The sequence below is a fragment of the Balaenoptera ricei genome, chromosome X (genome assembly GCF_028023285.1).
Source record: "Balaenoptera ricei isolate mBalRic1 chromosome X, mBalRic1.hap2, whole genome shotgun sequence".
NCBI lineage: Eukaryota > Metazoa > Chordata > Mammalia > Artiodactyla > Balaenopteridae > Balaenoptera > Balaenoptera ricei.
In genome coordinates this window covers 55,661,811-55,689,590 of record NC_082660.1, presented here as the reverse complement: position 1 = coordinate 55,689,590, position 27,780 = coordinate 55,661,811, and the positions used below count along the sequence as shown (strand labels likewise).

The 27,780-nt window shown below is 41.8% G+C and overlaps 2 protein-coding genes across 12 annotated transcripts in view; both read left to right on the top strand.

Annotated features, from left to right (window-relative positions):
- Positions 1 to 505: 505 nt before the first annotated feature.
- The window catches only part of ARHGEF9 (Cdc42 guanine nucleotide exchange factor 9), a 228,719-nt gene continuing 201,444 nt past the window's right edge, over positions 506 to 27,780 (top strand). For 2 of the 11 annotated variants that reach the window (XM_059910557.1, XM_059910548.1), the window contains exon 1: positions 779 to 945. In XM_059910557.1, coding sequence (XP_059766540.1) covers positions 916 to 945 — 30 coding nt within the window. In that variant the 5' untranslated portion in view covers positions 779 to 915. Of the gene's footprint in view, positions 753 to 778; positions 946 to 25,014; positions 25,111 to 27,780 lie in introns of those variants that run through there. The other 9 variants (XM_059910551.1, XM_059910558.1, XM_059910560.1 and 6 more) reach the window with 8 other exon arrangements.
- Positions 24,264 to 24,913, top strand: LOC132357259 (uncharacterized). Its single transcript, XM_059910561.1, has one exon. It carries the CDS (start codon positions 24,734 to 24,736, stop codon positions 24,911 to 24,913), a length of 180 nt encoding a protein of 59 aa, XP_059766544.1. The 5' UTR covers positions 24,264 to 24,733.

The window sequence follows — 27,780 nt, the reverse complement described above, 5'->3', positions numbered from 1 at the left end:
GTTTTGCTGATGTTCATTTGACTTATTCTCAGCAAAATAAGCAAGTGGAAAATTCATTCATCAACAAGCTACCTTTTATATTCCTGAGGGTGTGAGGAAGAATCCTGAGGGTGTGTGTGTGTGTGTGTGTATGAATGATAGCAAAAAGAAGCCTGGAAAGCAGCAGAGGGTAAAGTTGAGACTTTATCTTTTTTATGTGACCTTAGATAGGTCTCCTCCATCATTTATTTATTTATTTATCTGTAAGATGGAGATACTAATGCCTGCCTCCACAAGGTTGTTCTGAGAAGTGAAAGTGATAATGAGGATGAAATCCCCAAGAGAGTAGCACTAGGAGAGAAGACCCCAGGGGACTATGTAGAGGGAGTGCTGGAGGGAGGGAAGCGGGAGAGTGCTGGCATAGCTCCACTGGGGCAGGATCTTATTATTTAAAAGGCTGGCCCAACACCTCTGGCAACTTTGGAAAGGACTTTTGCTGACTCGACACAATTGGGGAGCCCCACAATAAACAGCATCTAACTCCAGCGCAGCCGGAGGCAGGCAGAGGTGGCAGCTGCCTTCTCCTGGGCGGAGGTTATTCACCCACATCCTCTCCCTGCACCCCACCTCCCAGATCTCAAGCCTCAGCAGGGGACAAAGGCAGTCGGTGGGGAACCCCCCTCCCACGTTTCCCCAGGCCAAGCACCTCGGGAGCTGCGGGGCAGAAAGGCAGAGCCTGCCTGCAGGGATGGAACAACCTGAATGAAGGCGAGGTCCGCAGCGGAGGGGATTAGGCTGTAGGGCTGTGAAGGAGGCAGGAGGCGAGGGGGAGGGGGTGCTGGGGCTTTCGCTTGCTGCAGCCCTGCCAGCCCAGCCAGCCCGAGACAACCCGCGCCAGCCACCAGGGCCTTGGAGAAGCCGGACTTCATTAGCACCATGCAGTGGATAAGGGGTGGATCGGGAATGGTGAGTGCACATAACCGCAGCTTCCCCAGCTTGAGCTTCAGTCCCCTAGCCCCACCCCCAGCTCCTTCACCAGCCGCCAGGCAGTGAGCCCCCTAGTCTCTGCCCACCGCCCTCTCCGCTGTCCTTGAGATACCAGCAAGCTTGCTGTGGCCATTTTAGGAGCCCTTGCTTGCCTGCCTGCGAGGAAAGCCCCCTCCCTTCTCCGTCCCCGTTCTTACCACCCCCGAGTGGGGGGGTCACCTGGAAGACCGGAGAGGCAAGGGGGCTGGTAGAGGGGCTCTCTGGGAGCAGTTAGTCTCGCAGGAGGGTGGGGGGATTGGGGGGTATGGCACGGGGTTGGGAGGGAGGGGGTAGTCACAAAGCCTGGGATTGTGGAGGGGGCAGTATGGGAGAGCTGCGTGTATCCCCTTCCTGGGACGAGCCAGAGAGCCATTCTCAGGGAAGCTGCTTGGGGGAGTCCTGAAGCCCTTCCTTGCCTGGGCTGGGGTCACCCTGTCCACACTTGGGGCTTTGTCAAGGAGAGACAGCTACAGAAACTGCCATCCTGGAAATGGATCTGGGCCCCATTCAGTTAGGAGAGTTCTCCCCCCCCCCACCCCCATCCAAGGAGTGTGTGCTTGTGTGTGTGTTTAGTATCATCCTCCAACAGTTCATTGTATGCCATGATGCTCCGTTCTCCACCTGGAGACCTTGGAATGACTTCCTTTGCAGAGAGGAAGTGGTGGCTGCATCTTGATGCCTCTCTGACTCAGCCAGGGGTAGCTCAAGTCTGGTCAGGGACTCTGGGGCATGGGAGGCCACCATGCCTTTGTCCTCAGCTGGGAGGCATGGGCAAGAGGGTCTTGGAGGGCAGTTGGGTTGGGTCAGCAGGCACTGATGGCAATGCCAGCCCACACTTCTGCACTGCCACCCATAACTTACAGCTGAAGGAAAGTAGCCTGAAGCTGTTGGGCAAAAATTGATCTTTAACTCCTTATTTTGCTCCCATTCTGGAAAGGAGGAGGGAATCTCGTGTGGGCTAGGACTGTATTCAGAGGAGTTGTCCTCTTCCCTTCCTTGCAGTTTCCTTAGACCTCTGTTTCAGTGGTTCTTGAAGTCATTCAGTTTGTATTTGCCAGGGCTTCAAGAGACTCTTCTCAGATCTCCCTCTTTCCCTGGGGTCCCATAAAGCTATTTAAAATGTTTGTAGGACCAGAAAACCATAGAGCAGGAAAAGACCTTTAAATCCTTGTTGTCCATCCAGGAAAGTTGAGACCCAGAGAGTGGGAGAGACTTGCCCAGGGCCACACAGCTCCATGAAGGCAAAACTGAGTCCAGCAAAGGAGTCTCCTGACTCTCTGTCACTGTCCCTCTCCACTGCTACACAGAATCATCAAATGGTGCTGATAAAGGCAGAAAGGAACAAAGAGTCATGATCTTGGTAAAGAACTTCCTTCATGATGAACTAATGCCATGAATTTTTCCTAAATAAAACCCATGACAGTCCTAGTATTTCTAGCAGCAGGGTCTAGGTGAGACCTCCTTCCTCTCCTAAATATATTGTAGTATAGGGGTCCAGAGCCACCCATTGACAACAGATTAAGTTAATGGAGAAATCTGAAGTTTTGCCAATTGTGTGTGAGAAAGGAGAGAGTAACAGAAAACTCGTGGAGACTACGTAATTAAAGATTGATGGAGAAATCTCATAATATTTTTAGGAGACTGAAGTAGTGAATATTATATGATGAAAGCGTTTATTTAACTATTTGCCAGAATTCAAGAGATGATAGGAGTAGTAAATTCTATTATAGCCTGGAAGGCAGGAAACTTCTAACCTTGGCCCTGCTGTTTAACAGGAGTGCTTTGAGCCTCAGTTTTCTCACCTATTAAATGAGGCTATTAATGATTACCAAAATTCCTTCCAGGTCTGAGATTCTCAGTTTCCTAGAAGTAAATGTTGGGTAAAATTTAACTAATGGTTCGTTATGAAAAAATAGGAGTATATATATAGCCACTGTTTTATAAAATGGCTAGTCAAAAGGTCATTGCTCCTTGTTATTTCATTTGCAAAGCCCTTGAAATCCAGATTGAGCTCTTCATAACAGTGAGATTTCTTTGTTGAACATTTGACTACTGTAACTGATTGCAAGTGTCACATGTTACACAAAGGTCCTTGAACAGTAAAACATCAGTTGGCATTTTACAGAATAAACTCCATCTCAGTAGATAGTGTTAAAAAAAACTGTGAGCTCACTTTTGATGGTAAATTGTTCAGTGTTCATAGCTTGTGTCTGCAATGGCAGTTTGTGCTGGGTTAGGCAGTATGCCTAGAGTGGAAAGAAAGCTGGTCTCAGAATCACAAGTCTGACATTGAGGGGCCTGGCTTTTACACTTCTCAGCTCTGAAACACTTGACAATTGTCAAACCTCTTCCATTCTCAGTATTCTCACCCATAAAATGGGGACAAAGTAACTTATCTCATAGGATCTATTGAGCTTATTAATTAATTCAACAAAAACCTAGAGTCTACTATGAATTGACACTGATCTAGGTGCTGGGGGCAGCAGTGAACAAAAAGAAATTCTCTGCTCTCATGGATCTTACATTCTGAGGGTCAAGGGAGCTCACTAAACAATTACACAAATGACTACACAATATGTCAGGAGATGCTAAGCTCTAAGAAGAAAAAGAAAACCTGGTAAGAGAATAGAGAGAGATAGGGCTGGGATGATATATTAGATAAATCAGTCAGAGCCTCTCTGACTAAGGAACACTTGAGCAGAGATGTGAAGGAAGTGAAGGAACAAGGTCTGTGGGGATGTTTAGGTGAAGAGAGTGCTAGCCGTAAGAAACAGCCAGAGAGAGAGAGCACAACTGGTTTGTTTAAGAAACACAAGGAGGCCAATGTCCTGGGGACATTTAATCTGAGTGAGATGGGTAGTTTTGAACAGATAGGGACATAATCTGACTTAATTTTTAAGAGGATAATAGATTGTAGTGGGGCAAAGGAAAGACCTGTGAGGAGGGTCTTAGAATAGTCCAGGCTAGAGGCAATGGTGGCTTGGACCAGGGTGATGATAATCTGTATGAAAGGGCTGTACTCAGCATTGTAGATGGTCTGTGTCTTTCTCCTTTCTGACCACCCATCCAAATCTCGAATGGCTGAGTGTGAAACTAGAATGAACACAGAGTGGGTGGATGGGTGCAAGGGAATTTTGTGTCTATGTCAATGATCCAATGATCTGCTTTGGGCTCCTGGCCTCTAGTGAAGCTAATTGAGGGTTGATTCTGTGTGGATTACCAATGAACCAGTCTCTTGCATTCTGGGATTCTGGAGAATATTAAGTATATTATTAGTACTTTGAAGATATGATACACTTAACATATGTGACATCTGGAATGGCTCATTTTTAATACTCTCTCCTCTATGTGACAAAATTATTTTCAGTAATAATCATGTACTAATCAGTACTAATAACTATTTTATTGATTTGTTTTTTTTAATTTTCAAATAATTAACAATGAAAAAGAAGAATAAACTTCAATTTTAAAGATATTCAAATTCAGTAACATCTCATGTATGATCTAAAATGTGTACTTATTGAACAAAAATACTACACTTTACAGTTCGTATTGTCTTCTCTGCTTTATATTTTAAGCACAAATAAAAACTCCAATTGGTCACATAGATGACAGAATTGAAATAAATTACATTGTCTCTTTGACTTTACAATTGTTGTGCTATCATTGTTTACTTCAAATCTACTATTTAAATTCTGGAACATATAGTGCCAGAAGAATTTGCAGACATGAAATGCACCCAAAGCTTACCTTTCCAAAGTAAAATGAACTAAGGGAACACATGTAAAATCTGTGTGTATGTGGGAGGGTGGCAAATGTATAACTGGAATCAGCTGAATCGACTCTGAATCAACTTCCATGTAGAGTACAATATTATTAAAGGATAAGTAATCAAAGGTACTAATTTGAAACTTCATGTATTGAATATATTACTAAAATTCAGTAATAACAACAATTGTTTAGAGCTTTGACCAACAAAAGATTTTTTTCAAGGAGGAGTATTTTGTTACTGGCATTATTTTAAATTGCTGGCGCATAGTGATAATAAAAGTACACTTTGACTTTTAGTCTTAAAAAAATTCTATAGCTAGTACACTCTTTCATTGCCTGCACTAAGGGTTTTCTACTCCTATTGCTCCACCCTTGGTATGGCACCGCTTTGGAGAATGTGGAATCTTGAACTAATTCCATGCCAAATTTCATGTTACCTATATAAAAGCCACAACATTTGAGTTGGTGGAAATCTCTGCATAAGTAGGATACAATGACAACTGGTAAGTTTAACGGTTGATTTAATTCTGGTATGAATGACAGAAATCTATTCACACTGGCTTAAAACACACAGGTTTTATTCTTTCACATAAAATAGGTCAGAATATAGGCATATCTGGGCCAATATGGTACCTTCAGAAAGTCTTTAGGGACTTCTCTGCTCCACCATCCTTAGCATTTGGCTTTTATTCTTGAGGTTGCTCCATGATCCAAGATGGGTGTTGAAGCTCCAGAACATTTATTAACATCCACATTCTAGGTAGCATGAAGGGAGGGTAAAAGAGGAGGAAAAAGACTTGACCCTCCTTTTGAAAGAAGCCTTCCAGGAAGTCCTATTTAATACTTCTCCTTAAATCTCATTGGTAGGAACTGAGTCACATGAATGCTCCCAGCTGCAAGGGAAACTTGGAAATGTAATTATGTAAACTGGCTGGTTATGTGCACAGCTAACAATCAGGGGCAAGGTTTCTGATTCAAAGGAAGAAGGGGCCATTGGAAGACAACCTGCAGTTATTGTCACAGTTAATCCACATGTATGTGTGCCAGTGTAGAAATGCAGAAACTTAGGGCTTGAACTCAGCTTTGGACTATGAGCCACAGCCTGATAGATGTGGCCAATAGTAAAAATACTGCCATCAATCTGGTGAAGTATCAATCAAAACTTGATGTGCCCTAGTCTTCCTTTACTTCCCCCCAGTGACAGTCTTCTTGTGAGACCAAGTGGATGGTGATATCCTTCACAGAGATGGGGAATGCAAAACGAAGAGGAGCATTTATAGAGGGGAGATGACAAGTACAGTCTGAGCCAAGTTGAGTCTGAGATGTTTAAACAGCCTCAAATGGGAGATATCCAATAGGCCAGTTGGTGATCTAAATATTGAGCTAAGAGGAAGATTGGGAGGCATTGGTCACAGTTGAAGTTCTGACAGTAGATGAACTACCAAGTAGTTTAAAATGCTGATCAGCCTGGGAAAGTGAGGGGTTAGATCAGAATTTGAGCTTTTTCCTTTTTGTGGTAGTCTCCTACCCTTGAGCAGACCCAGTCCACTCTGTTATCTACTTTCTGGAATTTCCATGGCAACAGTATAATTTCAGGCTTTACTTTCTACAGTGCTCATGTTGCTTCTGGGCTGCCTCAGCTGTAATGTTCAAGCTGGATGACATTGGGTATAATTTAGCCCAACTCCTTAGATCAAGGGTCAGTAAACTATAGCCTGACAGCCAAATCCAGCCCACAAACTAAGAAAGGTTTTTACATTTCTAAATAGTTGGGAAAAATTGAAAGAAGGACAATATTTTGTGATACACGTATATGAAATTACATGGAAATTTATATGAAATTCAAGTTTCAGTGTCCATAAATAAAGTTTTATTAAAACATAGCCATGCTCATTATGCCTTCATGATACAAAGGCAGATTTGAGTAGTTGTGACAGAGACCATATGGCCTGCAAAGCCTAAAATACTTATTATTTAGCCCTTTACACAAAAGGTTTGCAGGTCCCCTGCCTTAGAGCCGTAGGGTTACCATGGCAGTGCCTAAAGGGAGGGGGGCAGGGGCAGGCAGAAGTTCGGGTCTCCTACTTTTGATTTATCCAGAGCACCTGGGGTTTTGCTACATATGTTAGGTTGTTGCTTACGATTTTGGAAAAGGGTTTTGCTTTCTCTGTGTTCTCCCTACCTCCCACACAAAATGTTTTAATACCACTCATTTTATAGATTGTGAAAACTGAGTCTCAAATAGGGAGGGTGCCTTACCCAAGACCACAAAGTGAGTATAACTGGGAAAAGTATCCCCATATCCAACTATACTTCAATTAAAAATAAAAAAGAAAAGAAACACCCAGAATAATTTTTGACCAAATGTATGGGCACCCTGTGGCCCAGTCAAGTTGATACATAAAATTAACCATCACATAGTCTCACTCATCTTCCCAGTTTGCTGTGAGAATCATATGTGTGAGTAGACAGGAAGGGGCTGTGTGAACTTTGTTGTTCTCTACCCATATGGGGAAGAATTATTATTCCTAACAGGACAGAGGGGATGTACACTTGGATAGGTAGAATATGATCTTTTCTACTGCCCTGAATTCAGCCCTCAGAAGATGAGACCCAACTTTACTCTTCTCTGAGTGCCAAGAGATCCAACAGGAATTTCATTCACAAAGAAATATCCCTCCCACCCCAGCCCAAGGCTTCCTGAATTCTCTGCTTGAAGAGGGACTGAAAAAGGCCCCCAAACATCCCCATGACATGATGAGAGGAGCTTCTTCTTAGCCCATTGTTTTGAGAAGTTTGCTCATTGTGCTGTTTTTGGTGTTGGGGGGCGTTTTATGTGTGTGTGTGTTAGAATATGACTAGTTCTGCAAGTGATTAAACTGTTCAGTAATGGAAACTAGGCAGTGGGGGAAAATAAATGCATTCAGCTAGCTCTAAGAAGTCCTATTGCCATGAGGAAACATTTTGTCAAAGGGCCTGTGTAACATACCGGGGTAGTGACACTTAAGTTGAGTCAGCTATGTAGGGGAAAAATCCTAACAAATTTGGATTATCATAAAAAATAAAGGATGAGATAGTGAAGTTTGTGGGGAGTTTGAGAGAGGCAACAGGAATTGCATGTGCAAAGTCCTTAAGGTTGAGATAGTTTGGTATGCTTGAGGGATAGAAAGAAGGCCAGTATGGCTGGAGCACAGGCAGAAAAGGAGGCAAGTGGTATGATAGGAAGGCAGAAAGTCAGACAGGGACCAGCTCACACAGGACCTTGTAGGCCCAGGGAGCTTGCAGGCCCAGGGAAGGTGTGCATCAGCTATACTCAAAGACAATATAGTTCTGTGTTTAATAGCACACTCTCAACCAGACTGCATAGATTCAAATTCTGACTCTGCCACTTATTAGTTTAGTGACCTTGGACATGTTACCTAACCTTTCTGTGCCTCAGTTATGCCCTGTGAAAAATGGGGATAATAATGGTACTATCCATAGTGTTATTGTGAAGACTGAGTAATGCTCACAGTGTGCGTGATAGTGCTGGGCACTGACAAGTGCTATTTATTCTAAGTACAATAGGAAGCATTTGAAGTAGTAGAATGGTGTGATCTGCTTTATGATCTGAGAAGTTGACTTTTGCAGGCTATAGAGAATGGATTGAGGAGGGTGAAAATGGAGATGGCAAGCCCAGTTGAGATACTGCTGCAGAAATGAAGTCACTGGAGCTGAGGAGAGGAGGGCAGATTGGACAACAATTTTGGAGATAGAATCAATGGAAATTGGTGCTGGATTGAGTGAGAGAGGTATAGAACAAGGAGGAAATATGGAAGATGACTCCTAGGTTTCTGGCTCTGCCACTGACTAGCTGTGTGATTTGGGGCAAGGGATTTAACCATTCTAAGCTTTAGTTTCCTTATATATTAGTCAAGGTTCTCCAGAGAAACAGTACCAGCAGGATATGTGTGTGTGTGTGTGTGTGTGTACACACACAGTTGACCCTTGAACAACACAGGTTTGAAATGCGTGTGTCCACTTATATGTGAATTTTTTTTCTTCCAAAAATATGGACTGCAGTACTATATGATCCATGGATGTGGAACTGTGGATATGGAGGAGGGCTGTCTGTAAAGTTATACGTGGATTTTCAACTGTGCTCTTGCTCAGCGCCCTTAACTCCTGCATTGTTCAAGAGTCAACTTTATAAATAACTAAACACACACACACACACACACACAGAGGTAGACAGGGAGAGGGAGAGAGAGAGAGATTTATTTTAAATAATTGGTTCACGTGATTGTGGAGATGCAAATCCCAAATCTGTAGGGTAGGCCAGCAAGCTGGGAAGAGTTGCAGTCTGAGTCCAAAGGCCATTTGCTGGCAGAATTCCTTCTTGCTAGAGGGAGGTCAGTCTCTGTTTTATTAAGGTCTTCAACTGATTAGAAGAGGCCCACCCATATTGTGAAGTATAATCTGCTTTACCCACAGTCCACTGATTTAAATGTTGATGTCACCCAAAATAATACCTTCACAGGAATATCCAGAATAATGTTGACCAAATATCTGGGCATTGTGGCCCAGACAAATTGACACATACAATTAACTATCACAACTTATCAGTGAAACTGAAATAATAGTAGTACCTGGTCATTGGTACTATTGTAAATATGAAATTAATCTATGTAAAGCACTTGGTACAGTGTATTTCACATAGCAAGGTTTCAATTAATGATCATCTTTATTATTTTAATACAATAATAATCCCTCACTTTTTTTGGTATTTTGCATTTTCAAAGCACCTTCACATATGTGAATTTATGTGGGCATCACAACACTCTTTATACTTAAAAATTGGGGAAACTAAGACTGGGAGAGATGAAGTATCTTTTCCACACATCTATCTTCAAACAGAGCCAGGATGAGAAATAGATGTGTAATTCTATAGTAGTTCCTTGAGCATTACTTTCCCCGCTTGCCAGGAGTGGATGTTTGCTTGGCTTCCTTCATTCCAGAGGTAAGGGGTATCAGCAATAAGATCATGAATGCAGTAGGGCTTGAGGATAATAGCTAACATTTACCAAGCCAGCGTTCACCTTGTGCCAAGCACTGCACTGCTCTAAGTCTTTTGCATGTGTATCTAGTTTAATCTTCCCAACAATCCTATGAGGTAGGCATGAAACTGCCAGGTAGGTTGTGGAAGAGAGCAGGACCCTCAGGCCACATGCTGAGAACTCAGATGACTTTTGCCCCTTCCTCCCTCACCATTATAAATACCAGAGATTGTGAAAACTCAGGGAACCCATTTGAGTGTTTGTGACACAAATGTATTTGGGTGTGTAAAGGTCAATGAAGCCTGGCAGAATGCCTTTTGTGTACATAGCAGGCACTCCTGTGAATATTTGTGGAATGGATGAGTGAACTGATGAAAGAGAAGAACCTCAGGCTGCCTGTAGCCAACCATGCCTGAAGCTGGCCCTAGAAAAGGCAGAGGCATTTGCAGTAAATGTTCCTTTTTGCAGAGGTAAGATGTCCCTGAACCAGCCAGGCAGTTAGGTTAAGGGAACAGGCTGAAATGGGAAGCTTCAGAAGTCCTTCCTGGGAAAATTGCTTAACTCTTCTGGATATCAGGTTACTAATATGCAAAATGGGGCCATTCTCTCTCTCTCTCTCTCTCTCTCTCTCTTTCCCCCTCTCCCCCTCTCTCTCCCTCCCTCCCTTCCTCCCTCTCTCTCTCCCCCACACACATGCACACAGCCACATAGACACTTAATTCACTTACTTAATAATATTTATTGAGCATCTGCTATGTACCAGGCACTGTCCTAGGCACTGAATGGTGAACAAAATGGACAAAAATTCTGTCCTTGTGGAATGGATTTTCTACTAGGGTAGATACATGCTAAGCAAATGATTCCAAAAAGCATATACTATGTTCTAAGTGCTAAGGAGAAAAAATACAGCAGGGAAGAGGGATAAGAAGTATGTGTAGGGGGGGTTAAATTTTTAGTTTCCTATTTCTAGCTGCACTTCCCTCACAAGGTTGCAATGAGGTTGAAATGTGATAAAAGGCCTATTTAAGAAGCTGTGAAGTTCTATTTAAATGTAAGCTGCAGTTACTCTTGGGGGATAATTTTTCTTGATTCTTATTTGCTGTTCTCTTTTCCATCATCAGTGCAGTAAGAGTTCTGGTCTAGAGGACAAGAAACTCGGGTTATAGTCCTGGCCCTGGCATGACAGTTTATTAAAAATCCCAAATGTATAGAACTTTACAGATTCCAAAGTACTTTTCCCAGAACTGGGTTTTCTGGCTTTTAATTCTTTGTTCTTTCCATTCTCCCATGAAGTGGTGAGAGCTAAGTCACTTTCCTTCTGAGAAGCAGAGTGTTGCCCTTATGTAAAGTGGGAACTATTACCCCTTACTCCTTGCCAGCCTTCTTGGGCTGTTGTGAGGTGCAAACCAGATAATATCATAAAATGAGCCTGTAAGCACTGTTTGCTGTGATCTGGAGAATTGGTACTCCTGCTTAAGTGACTTATTTTGTACTTCATAAACTGGTTATATGTATGGAGAGGGGAGAGTGAGCCTTCAGGATTGAGGGCAACTTTCTTTCCTTTCACAGAAGCTGCTAAGGATAGCAGAGGAATCAGTGAACCTCAGCACCTCCCAGAAATAAGAACAGTTATACAGAAACATTTAGCATCTCATGATGGAGTGGCAACCACTGGTGTGCAGCCCCTTTTCACCACTCTGCTTTAGAGAAGTGGGAACCAGGACTAATCTTCTGACATTTAATACAGAAATGACTCATGACCTTTAAAGACCTCCACTTGCTGCTTAGATATGATCTCATTCAGAATGCTGGAGGTGAGATGGGGAGCACTGAATAAGTAGAATCTTCATTTAGTATCCCCCTCACTTTTTTCTACTATAACAATTCTTTTCTTAACCAAATGTTTTAATCCATAGAGCACTTTCAAATTCATGATTTCATCATCTTTTTGGTAGGCATTATTTGTTTCTTCTATTTATAGATGAGGAAACTGAGGCTCAGAAAATATATTTTTTGCCTAAAGTTGGGGGCAAAGATAATATTCAAACTCTCAAATAATAGTAATTGTTAGCATTTACTGAGCATTACTATGTGCCAGGCATTGTTCTAAGCGCTTTACATGTATTCACTCATTAAACCCTCACCAAGAGCTGTAAGAATCTCCCTGTTTTTCATGTGAGGAAACTACAGTACTGAGAGTCTGGGGCTTGCTTAAAGTGAAGGGCAGAATGAGTACCAGGGCATTATACCATTCTCCCCATTTTAAAGATGAGAAAAGTGAGGCTCAAAGCATTAAGTAACTTGCTCAAGGTCATACAACCAGCAATTGTCAGAACTAAGGTTGAAGCTCAGCAAGCTGACTCTAATCCCTGTGTTCTGAACTCTCAAGCTATACTGCTTCCTTCTAAGTGTAGGGCTCTTTGTAGTCGGGTTAATTGAAGCAGAGAGAAAGAGAAAGGGGGAGGGAGCTTATTAAGATCACAAAGCATGGGCTTCCCTGGTGGTGCAGTGGTTTGGGATCTCCCTGCTAATGCAGGGAACACGGGTTCGAGCCCTGGTCTGGGAAGATCCCACATGCCGCAGAGCAACTAGGCCCGTGAGCCACAACTACTGCGCCTGCGCGTCTGGAGCCTGTGCTCCACAACAAGAGAGGCCACGATAGTGAGAAGCTCGTGCACCACGATGAAGAGTGGCCCCCACTCACCACAACTAGAGGAAGCCCTCACACAGAAACGAATACCCAACACAGCCAAAAATTAAAAAAAATAAAAAAAAGTCAACACCAAAAAAATTTAAAAAAAGATCACAAAGCATATTTAACATTTTTAAAATTTAATTTTTAATGAATATAACAGTCACATGGTTAAAAAATCAAACAAACTATTAATATGTATACAATGGATGAGCCCTCTCCACCCAGGTTCCCCCATTAGAGGTCACCAGAATTTCTTTATGTAGATATAAGCAGATACAAAAATATTTTCTTATTTTCTTTCTTTTTCACCCCCAAAATCACACATTTTATATACTATTCAGCATATTTCTTTTTACTTCCTTTACTGAAGTATAATTAACTTACAGTATTATATTAGTTTCAGGTGTACAACGTAGTGATCCAATATTCTTATACTTTACAAAGTGATCACAACGGTAAGTCTAGTTACCATCTGCCACCATACAATGTTAATAATGTTACAATATTATTGACTATATTCACTATGCTGTACATTACATCACCATGACATTTATTTTATAACTGAAAGCTTGTGCCTCTTAATCTCCCTCACCTATTTCACTCATCCCCTCCCCCCCTCCCCCCTCCCCACCCCTACAATCACCAGTTTTTTTCTCTGTACCTATGAGTCTGTTTCTGTTATGTTATGTTTGCTCATTTGTTTGTTTTTTAGATTCCACATATAAGTGAAATCATACAGTATTTTTCTTTCTCTGTCTGACTTATTTCACTTAGCATAATACCCTCTAGGTCCATCCATGTTGTCACAAATGGCAGGATTCCATTTTTTCATGGCTGAGTAATATTCCCCATTTTCTTTATCAATCCATCTATTGATGGGCACTTTAGGTTGATTCCATATCTTGGCTCTTCTAAATAATGCTGCAATGAATATAGAGGTACATATATCTCTTCAAATCAGTGCTTTTTTTTTACTTTGGGTATATACCCAGAAGTGAAATTGCTGGGCCACGTAGAAGTTCTATTTTTAATTTTTTGAGGAACTGTTTTCTATAGTGGCTTTACCAATTTACATTCCCACCAACAGTGCACAAGGATTCCCTCTTCTCCACATCCTTGCCAACAGTGTCAGTTGTTGTCTTTTTGACGACAGTCATTCTGACAAGTGTGAGGTGATATCTCACTGTGGTTTTGATTTGCATTTCCCTGATGATTAGTGATGTTGAGCATCTTTTCATGTGTCTGTGAGCCATCTGTATGTGTTCTTTGGAAAAATGTCCATTCAGGTCCTCTGCCCACTTTTCAATCAAGTTGTTTCTTTTTTTTGATATTGAGTCTTGTGAGTACTTTGTACATTTTTATATTAACCCCTTATCAGATATATAATTTACAAATATCTTCTTCCATTCAGTAGGCTGCCTTTTCGTTTTGTTGATAGTTCCTTCACTGCACAAAAGCTTTTCAGTTTCATGTAGCCTCATTTGTTTATTTTTGCATTTGTTTCCCTTGCCTGAGGAGACATCTCCAAGAAAATATTGCTGAGACTGATGCCAAAGAGCATACCACCTATGTTTTCTTCTAAGATTTTTATGGTTTTAGGTCTTACATTCAAGTCTTTAATCCATTTTGAATTTATTTTGGTATATGGTGTGAGAAAGTAGTCCAGTTTGATTCTTTTACATGTAAATGTCTAGTTTTCCCAACAACATTTTTGAAGAGGCTGTTGTTTTCCCCATTGTATATTCTTGCCTCCTTTGTTGTAGGTGAATTAACTATATAAGGGCCAGCTTATTTCTGGGCTCTCCAATATATTCCATTGATGTATGTGTCTGTTTTTAATGCCAGCACCATACTGTTTTTTTTTTTTTTTTTTTTACCAGACTGTTTTGATGACTGTAGCTTTGTAGTATAGTTTGAAATCAGGGAGTGTGATACCTCCAGCTTTGTTCTTTTTTTCTCAAGATTGTTTTGGGTATTTAGAGTCTTTTGTGTTTCCATACAAATTTTAGAATTATTTGTTCTAGTTCTGTGAAAAATGCCATTGGTATTTTGATAGGGATTGAATTGAATCTGTAGATTGCCTTGGATAATAGTAACAATATTAATTCTGCATATTTCTTTTTTGCACATAATGTATCTTTGAGATATCTCCATATCAGTCCACAGAGAGCTTCAGAAGTCTCATCTTGGCCCTCACAAATATCTACAAGCCTCTATCCATCTGTGTGTCCTGCACACATCTTTTCTTTACCAGTCTTTGGTAGTGTCCAACTCTCTTTACATCTTCACTCAGAGCCTCACTGCTAGACTACCTTGGACTTCTGTAGAAAATACAGTTCCTAAGTCAAATCCTTAGACTCCCTCTGACACATAAACCAGCATCTTACAAACTCCCTAGTTGAACTAATCCCCTCCCCTCCTACTGCAGTTTCAACTTATTCCTATCATCTACCTACCTACCTATCTACCGATCTACCTGCTTATCTATGTAATGCTTGTCAGGCATCTGTTCTGAGCAAAACTCCATGTTTAATTTGATGATGAATGCTTAGTGTCCTTACTGCTCAGCAGTTTTCAGTTTAAATGAAGCCTGTAAATAAATAAACTTGGACATAGGAGTCAGAAGGATAGCTGGTTGAATGAGTCATGAGGCCCCAAAATGGAACTGTCCAGGAGATTAGGCTCCAAAACTAAACACTAGTCCTCAGGGAAGCGTTCACTGCCCATCCCAACCTTGAATTGATGCATTATTGGGTTTGACTTTCCCAGAAAGATATTGAGCCTGATATGAAAGCATTGTACTTCCTCTGAAGGGGCTTTTGGACTCGCTGCTCTTTTCCAACCAGTCTTTTCTAACCTGCGTAGAGGCAGGTTGTTTGACCCACTAGCTTGCTTGAAATAGAACTGCAATAAGCACCTCCCCCCCACCCCAAAAAGAGAGAAAGAAATAGGCCTGAGATAGATGCATGCAAAGGAACTGGAGGAAATTGCTGTTCCTGGGTATTTATTCAGAGATGTATTCAGTCTTTGGCCACAGGAGGGTGTTATAGGCAATTTTTCTTGAGGGAAGGGCTTCCTTCTTAGTGGCGGTCTAGAATGGCTTCTGCCAACAAGGAACAGAAAACCAAAGAGGTCCTGAAATTCTCAGCCTGTAATCTGGAACTTTTAGTCCCTTTTGGAGAAGTTCTGACTAACGAAGGCCCTTGGAGGAGGGCAGGCAGGGCAAAGGTTGGTATTCACAGGCTACAGCAGAGAATAATTCCATGATACATTTCCTCTACGTCCTGCATTGTGAATCAGCAGGACTATGATTTGGTCTTCATTCATTCATTCATTCATTCATTTACCATTTAGTTATTTAATCATTTAAAAAATATTTATTGAATTCCAAGCACTGTTCTAGGTGCTAGAGATACAGCAATGAGCAAAACAGTCTCTACCTTCATGGAGCTTACACTTTATAAAGGGAGAAAATAAACCAATAAACCAATAATTATATAACATTTCAGGGCTAGAAAGAAAAGCAGGATAATGGAATAGAGAGTGATGGCGTGGTTCAGTTTTAGAGAGGGTGGTCAGGGATGGACTCTTTTTGAAGAGATGTAATTAGAGCTAAACTTCTAGATAGCTAGGAGAAAAGTCCTCAGGCAGAGTCAAATTCTTAATCCTGTGTCTGATTTTCCCCGTAAAATGCCACCCCCACAACCACACAATTATATGCAACTTTATTCTTTAACTTAAGCTAATCACTCAGTAATTCCTCAGTAATTCCTCAGAGTACCCCACTTGGGACCAACTCCATGCCTGCCACAACTTTGGCAAGGCTGTTGAAATTTTAAAACAACCAATGCTTTATTTTAAGTTACAACTGAAAACAAGTCATAGCCTTTTGAGTTTTAAGGAAGTTTAAGGACTTGTTTGAGGTCATACAATTACCAAGAAGCAGAGGCTGGATTTACATCCAAAAGTTCTAGCTTTTCTTCCACTGCTTATTTCACTTTGCCATGAGATTCTCAAGGCATTGTGGGGGCACAGCAACACATGCAAGTATCAGCCATTTTAGGTGAACGTGAGTTCACAGGTAGCTCTTCCTAAGATCCAGTGTTTAGAATAAGGGAGGTGACAGTTTCACCATACTCCCCATTGTCACTCCCACCTGGGTATGTGTTCTGAGGGATGTATGGACAAACTGACAAGCAACCAGCCTGGGGAGGGGACTGTAAACCATGCCACCAGTGGAATAGCTTAAAGAAATGGTCATGTTTATCTTGGAAAACACGTGTGTGTGTGTGTGTGTGTGTGTAAGGTGGGCGTTCAGGAGGAATAAGAGTTTGAAGCCATGATAGATGTCTTCAAACACTTAAGAAGACTATTGCTTAGAAGGATAGACCTTTTTTGCATCACCCAGAGGATAGCACTCTAACAAATGGACAGAAGCCATAGTATAGTGAATTTTAGCTCAAAATGAATAATGGCTTTGGAAGCTTCAGGGTGAGTTCTTTTTTGTTACTGAAAATATTCCAGTGGCTGCTGAACAAAGCTCATCAGAGAGAGTGGAGAAAAAAAGGTGGGCTTTGGAAATAGATCTCAGTTTAAACCTTGCAATTGCTACATCCTACTTGTATGGCTATGAGCAAATGATGTAAACATTCTTAACCTTAGTTTTCTACTGTTTAAAATAGCAATAACAATTACTTCTTTTTGGGCTTCTGGGAAGAATTAAATAAAATGACATGTTGAAAAGCCTAGCACCATGCTTGCCCAAAGTAGATGTTTCCTCCTCCCCCTCCACTCCCCCTACCCCATCACATATACTGTAGAGAGAATTCCTACAAAGGGAGGTTGGAAGGAAATAACCTTTTTTTCCCATTTCAAGTATGAAATTCTATGATTTGTTCTATAATCATCAACAACAACTTTATTCATTATCTGATTGTGTTTAGGATATTTTACTGTATGACATTGAAATTATGTGTGTTTGTGACTCTTTTCCCTACTAGACTGTAAATTTCCCGAGAGGCTCTCTGTACCCCTTAGCTGTCAAAATAACTGCTTATTGAATTTAACTGATTTGGGGGGCGTGGTGATCTCTGTGCTGAATAACTGAACTGACCAAGAGTTTCTGTCCTCAAGGAACTGATTCTCCTAAATAGAGCTGATATTCATGAATGTGCAAGAGCATCTAGTCATATAGGTAACCAAGAACATGAACAGACAGGATTCAATATCTTCAGGCTGCCTGTGGCAAATATCAGGGATTATCAGGTGGCTGAGGTGGGAGTTGGATGGCAAATAAGCGAGTAGCAGTAGGGGTCAGGACAAAATGTGGAACATTCCTTGGGTGTGCTTCCTGACAGAAGTGGGGCTTTGGGAGCTGTTTGAACCATGAGGGGCAAAGGACAACCTGGTACTGGCTTTTCCCTGAGAGAAGGCAAATATTTAAGACCTAGATATCTTATACCTGGGTGGTAGGCCATTGGGACTCCAGTCAGGATATTGAAACAGTTTATTCCTGTGACCCAGGAGACATCATGTCAGATGCTATTGGAAGGTGGAACATGTGTCACCTAGTGGCATTTATACAGCATAGTGTTGAAAAGCATAGGCTCTAGAGCCAGACTGTTTTGGGTTTGCATCTGGACGCTACCACTGACTAGCCATGTGACCTTGGGCAAGTTATTTAAACACTATGCCTCAGTCCCCTCACCTGTAAAATAAGGACGATAATAGTATCTTCCTCATAGGGTTGTTGTGAGAATTAAAATAATTAATATATGTAAAGGGCTTAGAACAGTGCTCAGAGTAAGTACTCTATAAGTGTTAACTCTTATTATTATTATCTAATAAGGGCCCTTTGGATCCTGAGAAATATACTGGGTGCTTATAGTAATTTCAATGTGAGTTTGGGAACATTTATATTCCAGACTATCTCATGGAGTGATTAGTTCCTCAGCAGTGGCTGGGATAGAAATAGTGATAGCATCTGGCTCAAAGAGATGAAAGAACTTCCCACCAACTGAGATTGTCCCAAAGACTAACAGGTTGTCTTAGGAGAGAGGAACCTCACCATTGTTGTGTGTGTTGGAGCTAAAACTGGATGAGGATGTTGCAGAAAAGATTGAAGGATGGAATTGGGGTTTTGCTATACCAAGAGATTCTGTAATTCCTTGATACTTAGCAGAAGGGCTGCTTTTGAGGTTGGGGCAGTGCTTTTTTATTTTTTAACTTTTTATTTTATATTGAAGTATAGTTGATTAACAATGTTGTGTTAGTTTCACGTGTACAGCAAAGTGATTCAGTTATACATATACATGTATCTATTCTTTTTCAAATTCTTTTCCCAATTAGGTTGTTACAGAATATTGAGCAGAGTTCCCTGTACTATACGGTAGGTCCTTGTTGGTTATCCTTTTTTTTTTTAGACATCCAGAATAAATTTTAATAAAACTATTAAAGTGACTATTAATGTTATTCCAGCATATGCCAAACTGATCACTAAGATGTTGATAGCTTTTCTACATTAGTTTGCTAAGGCAGCCACAACAAAGTACCACAGACTGGGTGATTAAACAACAGAAATGTATATTCTCACAGTTCTGAGCCTGAGATCAAGGTGTTGGCAGGGTTGGTTTCTTTCGAGGCCTCTCTCCTTGGCTTGCAGATGGCCGCCTTCTTGCTTTGTGTTCAGATGGTCATCTCTCTGTGGGTGCACCTGTTGGTGGGGCAGTGCTTCTTGAAATGTGGGAGCCTCATCTAATTTTTTGAAATTGTGAACAGAGTTGAATGGTCACCTTATGCAGAAAGCTAACCTCAAATAGGCTGGGATCAAATGTCATGTTCCAAAGTCTGAAATCTCTCAGAAGCACTTTCGAGATTCAAGAAATAAGAGTTTTGGTCTCTGCTGTGCCAGCAATTAGTTGTGTAATCTTGTGTAGCTTACTTTCATTCTCTGGGCTTCAGTTTCCTAACCTAGAACATGAGGGTTTAGAGTACATTTTCTCTGAGGTCTCATCATGTCTTGCCTTCTGTGGTTGGAAGATACAATTCTCTGAGAAGAAACAAGTGGATGAAGGAGACATTCGTGCATTCAACAGATGTTTATGAAGCACCTGCTAAGTGTCAGGCAAAGGACACCAGATTGGCAAAGCATTGTATGCCATGCTGCAGAATTTCCCTAAAAGGCAGTGGGGAGCCATGGAAGGCCTTTGAGCAGAGGAGCTGTATAACCCAGGGTTTAGCTGCAGAAATTAAATTGATCTAGTTTTTTCAGCAGAGTTTTAATATAGAAAATTGGGTGCTTACAAAATTTGTTGAAGGGCTGAAGGGACAAGGTTTAGACTGGGCCTCCAGGAATGACTCCCAGAACAACACCAGAGGAGCTGTTTTCTCTGCCACAAGCAGGAAGGTGAGGCATCAGGAGCTTTGGGAACACTTCACCTGATTTGCAATCTAGGAATTAGGAATCTGCCACTGCCTTAACTATTGACTAGAGTAACATTATGTCTTCCAAATCCTCAGTAGCAAAATAAATAAATGAATAAATAAAATTTTTAAAAAGTCTCATTCCCTGCTTGTACAAAGACACAAAGCCAGTGTCCAGACACTGGGACCTATGGAAACGTAGCACGGCTGCAGAAAACCCTAAAACCCCACCACTCTACTTGTCACCAGAAACAGCAGAAGTATGGTTTCTGCATTATCACTTTTCTTCCAAATATTGTGCATATGCATATGATTGGCAGAAATAAATCACATCCAGAACACTGGATGCAAAGGAGTCTGAGAAATGACAGGTTGTTGTTGTTGTTGTAGTTTTTGGTTTTTAGCTTTTCAGCAATATAGGAAGGCAGGCTAGAAGGGGGGTGGCATGGATCCGCAGCAACCAATATATAGTATCCACCATAGAATTGATAAGGGCAGAACTGCTTTTGAAAGAGATAATTTGTTCAGGAGAGTAGAAGCTGAATTGGGGAGAGAGAGCTGCACAAGAGACCACAGTGCTGGCAGCACGGAGAGAGAGGGAGGACACATTCCTTAAGGAGAAAGAGAATCATCAATACTTAGAGACTGGTTGGCTAGTAGCAAGGTGAGGGAGAAGCAAGACTTATGGGTATCTTCTTGGTTTTAGGCTAGTTCTGTGTGTGACATTCCTAAGGGACAGGGATCTCAGGGGAAAGAGGAAGCTGGCAGGGGTGAGAGAAGATGACTTCACTTTTGGACTTATCAAGTCTGAGATTCTTGTGAGATATTCAGGAGGAGATGTCCAGAAGGCAGTTGGAGATTCATCTCTGGAGTTCAAGAGAGCTACCTAGGGGTTATCAGCAGAGAATTGTAAGCTCCCTGCAGGCAGGGACCTATTTTATTCCCCCACTGGTGTCCTGTAACTTTGTTGAAAGGAGGTACATCAGTGTGTAATGTAGGTGGTAGGTAGTTAAAGCCTTGGGAATGGATAGGTCCATCATTCAGTGCAAGTATGGAATGAGAAGAAAAGGGGGCTGAGATTAGAAGAACTTTGAGAAATCATGCCCTTAATGACTAAATGAAGAAGAACCCAAGCAGGAAGTAAAGACAATATAACCAGACAGGTCATGTGGATGGTGTCCCCAAGGCAAATGGAGCATTTCAGGAAGGAGGAAGGCATCAATGGAGTCAAGAGGGAGAAAAGTCAGGGAAGAAAAAGATGGAAAATTGGCCATGAGATTTAGCAACAAGTTGGTCATTTGTTTATATTCACGAGAAGTTGCAGTTTCTTATGGGATGATGGGAGTGAAAGTCAGGCTGCAGTGGGTTGAAGGGTCAATAGATGGTGATGTGGAGAAAGGATAAGATTGCACTTTCAAAGGCAAGGAGAAAGATTCTAGTTGTTTACATTTTGGTACTGTCCTGATCACCAGTATCTGTCTCAACATAATCTAGAAGAGTGGCTTTCAAACTATGTTGACCATTGCCTGCTGTAAGAAATATATTTTACATCACAACGTAGAACATTTATATTTATATGTAAATAAAACAAAAGCTTCAATAAACAGTATTTATCCTAACTATATGGGTATTTCATATAAATGAAATCATATAAAAGCCTTTTGTGTCTAGCTTCTTTCACTTAGCATATATTTAAAGTTCACCTATGTTTTAGCATATAACAGTACTTCGGTTTTTTTATGGCTGAATAATATTCCATTGTGTGCATATACCACATTTTGTTTATCCATTCACCAGGTGATGGACATTTGAGTTCTTTCTATCTTTTGGCTATTGTGAACAATGCTGTTATTCATGTTCATGTACAAGTTTTTGTATGGCATGTTTTCATTTCCCTTAGGTATATACCTAAGGGTGGAATTGTTGGGTCGAATGGTAACACCATGTTTAAGTTTTTGAGGAACTGCCAGACTGTTTGCCAAAGTGGCTTCATCATTTTACATTCTCACAGCAGTGTTATGAAGGTTCCAATTTTTCCACATCCTTCCCAACACTTATTGTCTAGCTTTTTGATTATAGCCATCCTAGCGTGTGTAAAGTGGTGTCCCATTACAAATACGCTATAGTAAATATCCTTCATTTGCATTTCTTGCATTTGATTTGCATTTTCCTGATGACTAATATATTGAGCATCTTTCCATGTGCTTATTGACCGTTTCTTTGGAGAAGTGTTATTCAGATCCTTTGCCAATTTTTAAACTGAGTTATTTTTCTTTATATAATTGAGTTGTAAGAGTTCTTTATGTATTCTAGATACAAGTCCCTTATCAGATATATAATTTGCAAGTATTTTCTTCCATTCTGTGGATTCTCTTTTCATACTCTTGATAGTGTCCTTCAAAGCACAAAAGTTTTTTAATGTTGATCAAGTCCAATTTATCTATTTTTTTTCTTTTGTTGCTTGTGCTTTTCATGTCATATCTAAGAAACCATTACCAAATCCAAGGTCACAAATATATACCCGTATTCTCCCCCTTTTGTTAAACTTAGGCACAATATCATTTATAATTAATAGTGATTCCTTAATATTATCAGGCTGTTCAAATTCCCATTTGTCTCATAAATGTCACAAATGTGTGTGTGTATGCATGCATACACAAGTTCCACCTGAATCAATAACACTTTTTTCTCCCTATTTACTTGCTAAAGAACCAGGTTGTTGGTCCTGTAGTTTTTTACAGTCTGTATCCCCGTATTGCAATTAACATGTTTTTCTGTCTCCTGTGTGGCCTATAAATTGATAGCTGGATCTAGAAGCTTGATCTGATTCAGGATTTTTTGTTGTTTTGGCACAAATCATTCGTAGGTAATGTGATGAGTCAAAATTTTAAAGTGAACATTTCTTTAGGTTTTATTCTATCTTGTAAGGCTAGGGGCCATTTTGCTTATGACCTGCATTCACTCAGAATTTCCAGTCACTTAGTTAAAATGGGTGACTGTCCTAGGCTCAAAGATTTCTAGAGAATAGAGAGCAATTCTCATTCCTCTTCGAGTCTATAGTATGCTGGAAATTCCAGAAATTAATTTGTTCTATCCCTGGATAATCTAGTTTCTTGCCCCTCTCCACCAATATCTATGTGTTCATGTTTACAGTCCTAGAATGTAAGAGTTAAGAAGGGCCCTTAGAGATCTTCTGTATAAGTTAGTCCTGGATTTTTGAGGGCCCAGGAGCCTGCTATATATATTTTTTTTTTCTGAGGTGAGGGTTCGGAGGTTTCACTGAATTCTCAGATAGGTCTAAGTCCTCATGTGGCAGAAGGGAGATGGAGGCCCATAGAGGGGAATGGAGTTGCCCAAAAGTCATACAGCAAGCTTGAGGTAGGGCTAGAAGTAAATCTGAAAACTTCCTGTCTCTAGTCCAGGGTTTTTCCCCAAGTTTCGGACACCAGGTCACCAACACAGAACAGGGCAGTGATTTCAAGCAGACTGCAAGTTTTGTAGAGGGTTTTCCACTGCAAAGCTGTCTTCTCTTCCTAGTACCCAGTATGCTGGAAGAGTGCAAGCTGTCATAGTGTAAAGAAACCATAAGTAGGAAAGGAAATCTGACCTGCAAGTGCAGAGATATCAGAGAAAGACAAACAGAATTGGATTTTGGATAATTTGTTGAGTGTCCTTGTGGTTCTGTACACAGCACTGATTTGCTGAACTTATATAGCTAATTGTGAGTCGCCTATAAATACTTAGACAGTGGCCTAAAGGCATCTTTGCTTCCTCCTTGGCCCAGGCTCCAAACAAAGTGGCTGCAAAGGATCCCTTTTTCCCCCGTTCCTTTTCCCTCCTCCCCACCCTTTTTCCTTCCTTTCCTCCACCGTTCTCTTTCTTCATCGTCGTATCCCCCTATTTCTTCTTTCTCCTTCCCATGTTTCCTTTTCTTTTCCTCCTGCTTCTCATGGTCTTCTCCTCATTCCCTCCTCCCTCCCTGCCATGCCCTCTCCCCTTTAGCCCCTTATGTCCGATCCCTCCCTCTTTCCCAATCCTTTCCCTCCTCTCTCCCCTCATCTGCATCAACCCATCCACAACATGCTCCCCACCCCCACGCCAGAACTGGCAGCCAGGGCCTCCAGCTAGGCTGGATGAAGCGGGCCTGCTGGGGGAACCGTGGGTTCTCCGATTGGCTGCCGCGGGTAGCACGCCAGCTCAAGTACCGCCCCCCGGCGAGTAAACGCTCCTCTGCGGCACCTGCTATTGGCCGGCGGGCCTGTCAGCAGCCTGGGTTGTGCCTCACGCAGGCGCCGGCAGTCGCTCGGAGAATAAAAACGTAGTCTTTGGATTGGGGGGTGGGGAGAGGAGAGGAAGAGAGCCAGCGAGGCAGGGATCGAAAGAGTGGCTGGCAGCCGGGAGCTTCGCGAGCAGAGAGAGCGTAGGAAAGCGAGCGAATTAGAAGAAGTAGGGGAGACCGAGACTGACCGGTAGCCAGCCAGGCAGGTGGACGGACGCACCCCCGGACAGACAGACTGAGCAGGCGCCGGAGAACCTCGCTCTGGTTCCTCCCGCCTTTCCCTTTGAAAGCCAGGATTTTGCCTTTTCCGTGGCGCCCGAGAGAGAATGCTGGACTCTGCCGACTTAAGCGCAAGCTAAGATTTCTCAACTAGGGAAGAAAGATCAGCTCAGTTCTGAGAAGGGGGGAAGCAAGCACCCCTGTCCCCATTCCCCCTTCCCCCCCTCCCATATCAAACTCGGGCGCCAAACCCAGCCCTTCCCCAACGACCCGACTTCCTCCTCTCCTTTCTAGCATGGTGGCTGTATGGACAGTCTGACAGAACAGAGACTGACATCTCCCAATCTGCCGGCCCCCCATCTGGAACACTACAGTGTTCTGCATTGCACCATGACCCTGGATGTGCAAACTGTAGTCGTTTTTGCCGTGATTGTAGTCCTCCTGCTTGTAAATGTCATACTCATGTTTTTCCTGGGAACGCGCTGAATGGAGTCCAGCCACCTGAGCTGTTTCGAACTCTCGTTTTGATTTCATCCCGAGAACCTCCAAGAAAGAAAAAAAAAAAAAGAGAGAGAGAGAGACAGAGACAGGGAAAGAGAGGGAGAGAAAGAGCAAGCTTTCTTACTCAGGGGGGAAAGCGTTTTGAGCTTCAACATGGCCTCGCTGTGATATGTATGACGTTGGTATATTATCTCTCCCTAAATCTTTTGTTATGTCTTGTCTTTTAAGTATGCCTGTGAGTGTAGTTGCTTATTGCTTAAGTGAAACTGTTGATAAAGAAATGCTTTCTATTTATGTGTGCATGTGTGTGTGTGCATTCTCCACCTATGTGACGTTCATGAAGCAAGCTCTATGTCCTTATACAATGGCTTTGCTGATTGTGGTGTCTTGTCAATTCGTTTTCTTTAAAACTACCTTTAAATTCCATCACAGAATTTCAGTCAAAATTTCTCTCTTGCCATCAGAAGCGCATTTGGGTTTGTTTGGGGCAAGGGGGGTTGTGGGAAGAGTATGATGAATTTCTGGCATCTTAGGGAAAACAGTATTGCACTAGATGTTTAGAGGGAAAAATTGGTACAAGGAATGAATTTAGGGAAAATGATTCTTCAGTCTCTAATGAGAAGCGAAAATTTGGAAAGTGATGTGGTGGGGTGCGTTGTGCTGGCAGTTGGTGACTGTGTTCTCTGAATCTTAATTTGCTGTACAGGGTTTACAATTTCCAATTTGGAAAGAAGCCACCTTTAAAACATTTTTTAAATCATTAAATGTCAATTTCTTCGGAATCATGGAATGGGGTATAAAAGCGTTCTCTGATCTTTATGAATTAGCAAGAGAAGACATTGACAGTAACTGTTTGGTTCTTTTTCCCAAAGATTGTACCTGTGAATTTGAGTTTGGGGATTTTCTCTGTATGTCCTCCAAAAAACAACAAAAGCCAGCTCTCTACCTACCTTGGGAATAATGTATTTAGATATGCCTCTTTGGGGTAGTCTCATTTGCAAAGATGTTCTTGAACTACATTTTAAATAGAACTTGCTAGTGCTAATGAGAAAGTGGTTTTGTTTGCTTCCTTGTTTGTTCTTTAAAATCAGAAGTCTTTCTAATTAGAAGGTTTCCATGACAAAATGAAAGTATGTATCATGCTAAATTGAGAGTTTTGAGCACCCCCCCCCAAAAAAAAAGTCTGGATGGAATGGGATGAAAGCTCTGGAAAACATGAGCTAGAAGCAGCATTCCAATTTGACACTTATTTGCATGTCTGTATCCGGTGGTAGTGGTGGTGGTTGCTGTTAATATTGCTATTGTTATTATTTGTATATTTCTGTTTCCCCTAAGAAAGCTCTTGGCAAAGCCAGGAAAAAAATTGTCTCTGATGCCAGTGTTCATAATACCCCCCACCCCCCACCCACTGACGTAGGCAGGTCTTCTTCATTCTGTTTCTTACCTGACTTGAAAGAGTGCCAATTATGTCTCATGTAGCAATGAATCAGGGCACATACACATCCACACACATGTTCCCTGTACACCCATGTGGGCGGCTATTCATGAGTGATGTGCAAATCTGCTGGCATTGTGCTCTCAAGTTCCATGTACTGTTGTTCAGACTCTTTGGAAATGATTTTGAAGGCTGTGAAGGGGGCTCTTGAAATTGTCCTGACTTCAGGACCCAAAGAGTATTATTTTATGGTTTTAGAAGAGGTTTTGAGCCTCAGGGTGTGCTCTCAATGGTTCTGTGTGGGTGAGCAACTGATTTTTTAATTCAGTTGGTACCATGGTGTAAGCATGATCTGGGAAGTCTGCTGGCATTGACTCTTATTATTTACTCTTTAGTCCCTTTGTGGGAGTCCCTGGGTTGAACTAAGAACTTGTTTTTTGCAAAGAGAATCTAGTGAGTCCCTTTCCCCATCCCTCCCTGCATTTGCGCCAACAGTATTGTCTAAAGTAAACTGATATTTTAGCTGGGCACTTTGTTTTGAGACAGTGTTGGAGAGTGAGGAAAGGCTGTAGGATGGGCAGCTGCAGACCTCCGTCCTCTCTGTTCAGTGACTGTTTGACATTGAGCAATTTTTTCCTCCTCAGTAAGTTTGGGATTCCCTATAACACTGGCATTTGGGGATGGTTGGACTATGTTCTTGCCTTCTGTGATTTTGGGTGTCCATAGGCAGTTGAAATCAGAGGCTGGTGAACTGGAAAGACAAGTGAAAAAGCAAATGAAATGTTAATCAAGGGGTGATGGGAGTGGGGAGGGAGGAAATATCTGTTTGCTGGTATCTGGAGAAACTTAAGTTTTACCTAAGAGATTTTTTACCTAGTTATGTGGGAAGAAAACTGGACTACAACAATAGAATGCTTTTTGACTTTTTTCCCCCAAGGGGGAAAGGGTTCTCCAAGGCTGGTCTTTGAGCCAGGTTTATGACAAATTATGTGTCATGAAATGCCACAGCCTTCACCTCTGGGTGCCTGACAGACCCTTGGCAGAAAGCCTTTGGGAATGTATTTGTGTAGGGTGTGTGACAGTATGTACGTGGGTGTGTGTGCACACCCTACTCTGTGTGTGTGTGGGGGGAGGGGTGCACACTCCTGAATGTGGATGGGGGTTGGTTGTGCTAGGAATGAGGAAAAACAGCAGTTTCACAGTTCTGAAAGGCCTCCTTGTGCTATGGCCTATAAGGATTTGACTGGTGCTAGGATGGATGAGTGTCCCCCCTACCAGTTTTCCCCCTACCACACACAGCTTCAGACTAAAGGGGTGGCTTGAAAGAGCCCTTTCATCAGTAATTTAGTTTGTGAAATGGGTAAATATTTTTCAAATTAACTTATCTCTAGGCAAATAAGGGGATGTTGCTAGCCAG

What these genes read in the sequence shown, in the direction of transcription:
- LOC132357259 (XM_059910561.1), top strand. Translation starts at nt 24,734, where the DNA reads ATGGACAGTCTGACAGAACAGAGACTGACATCTCCCAATCTGCCGGCC.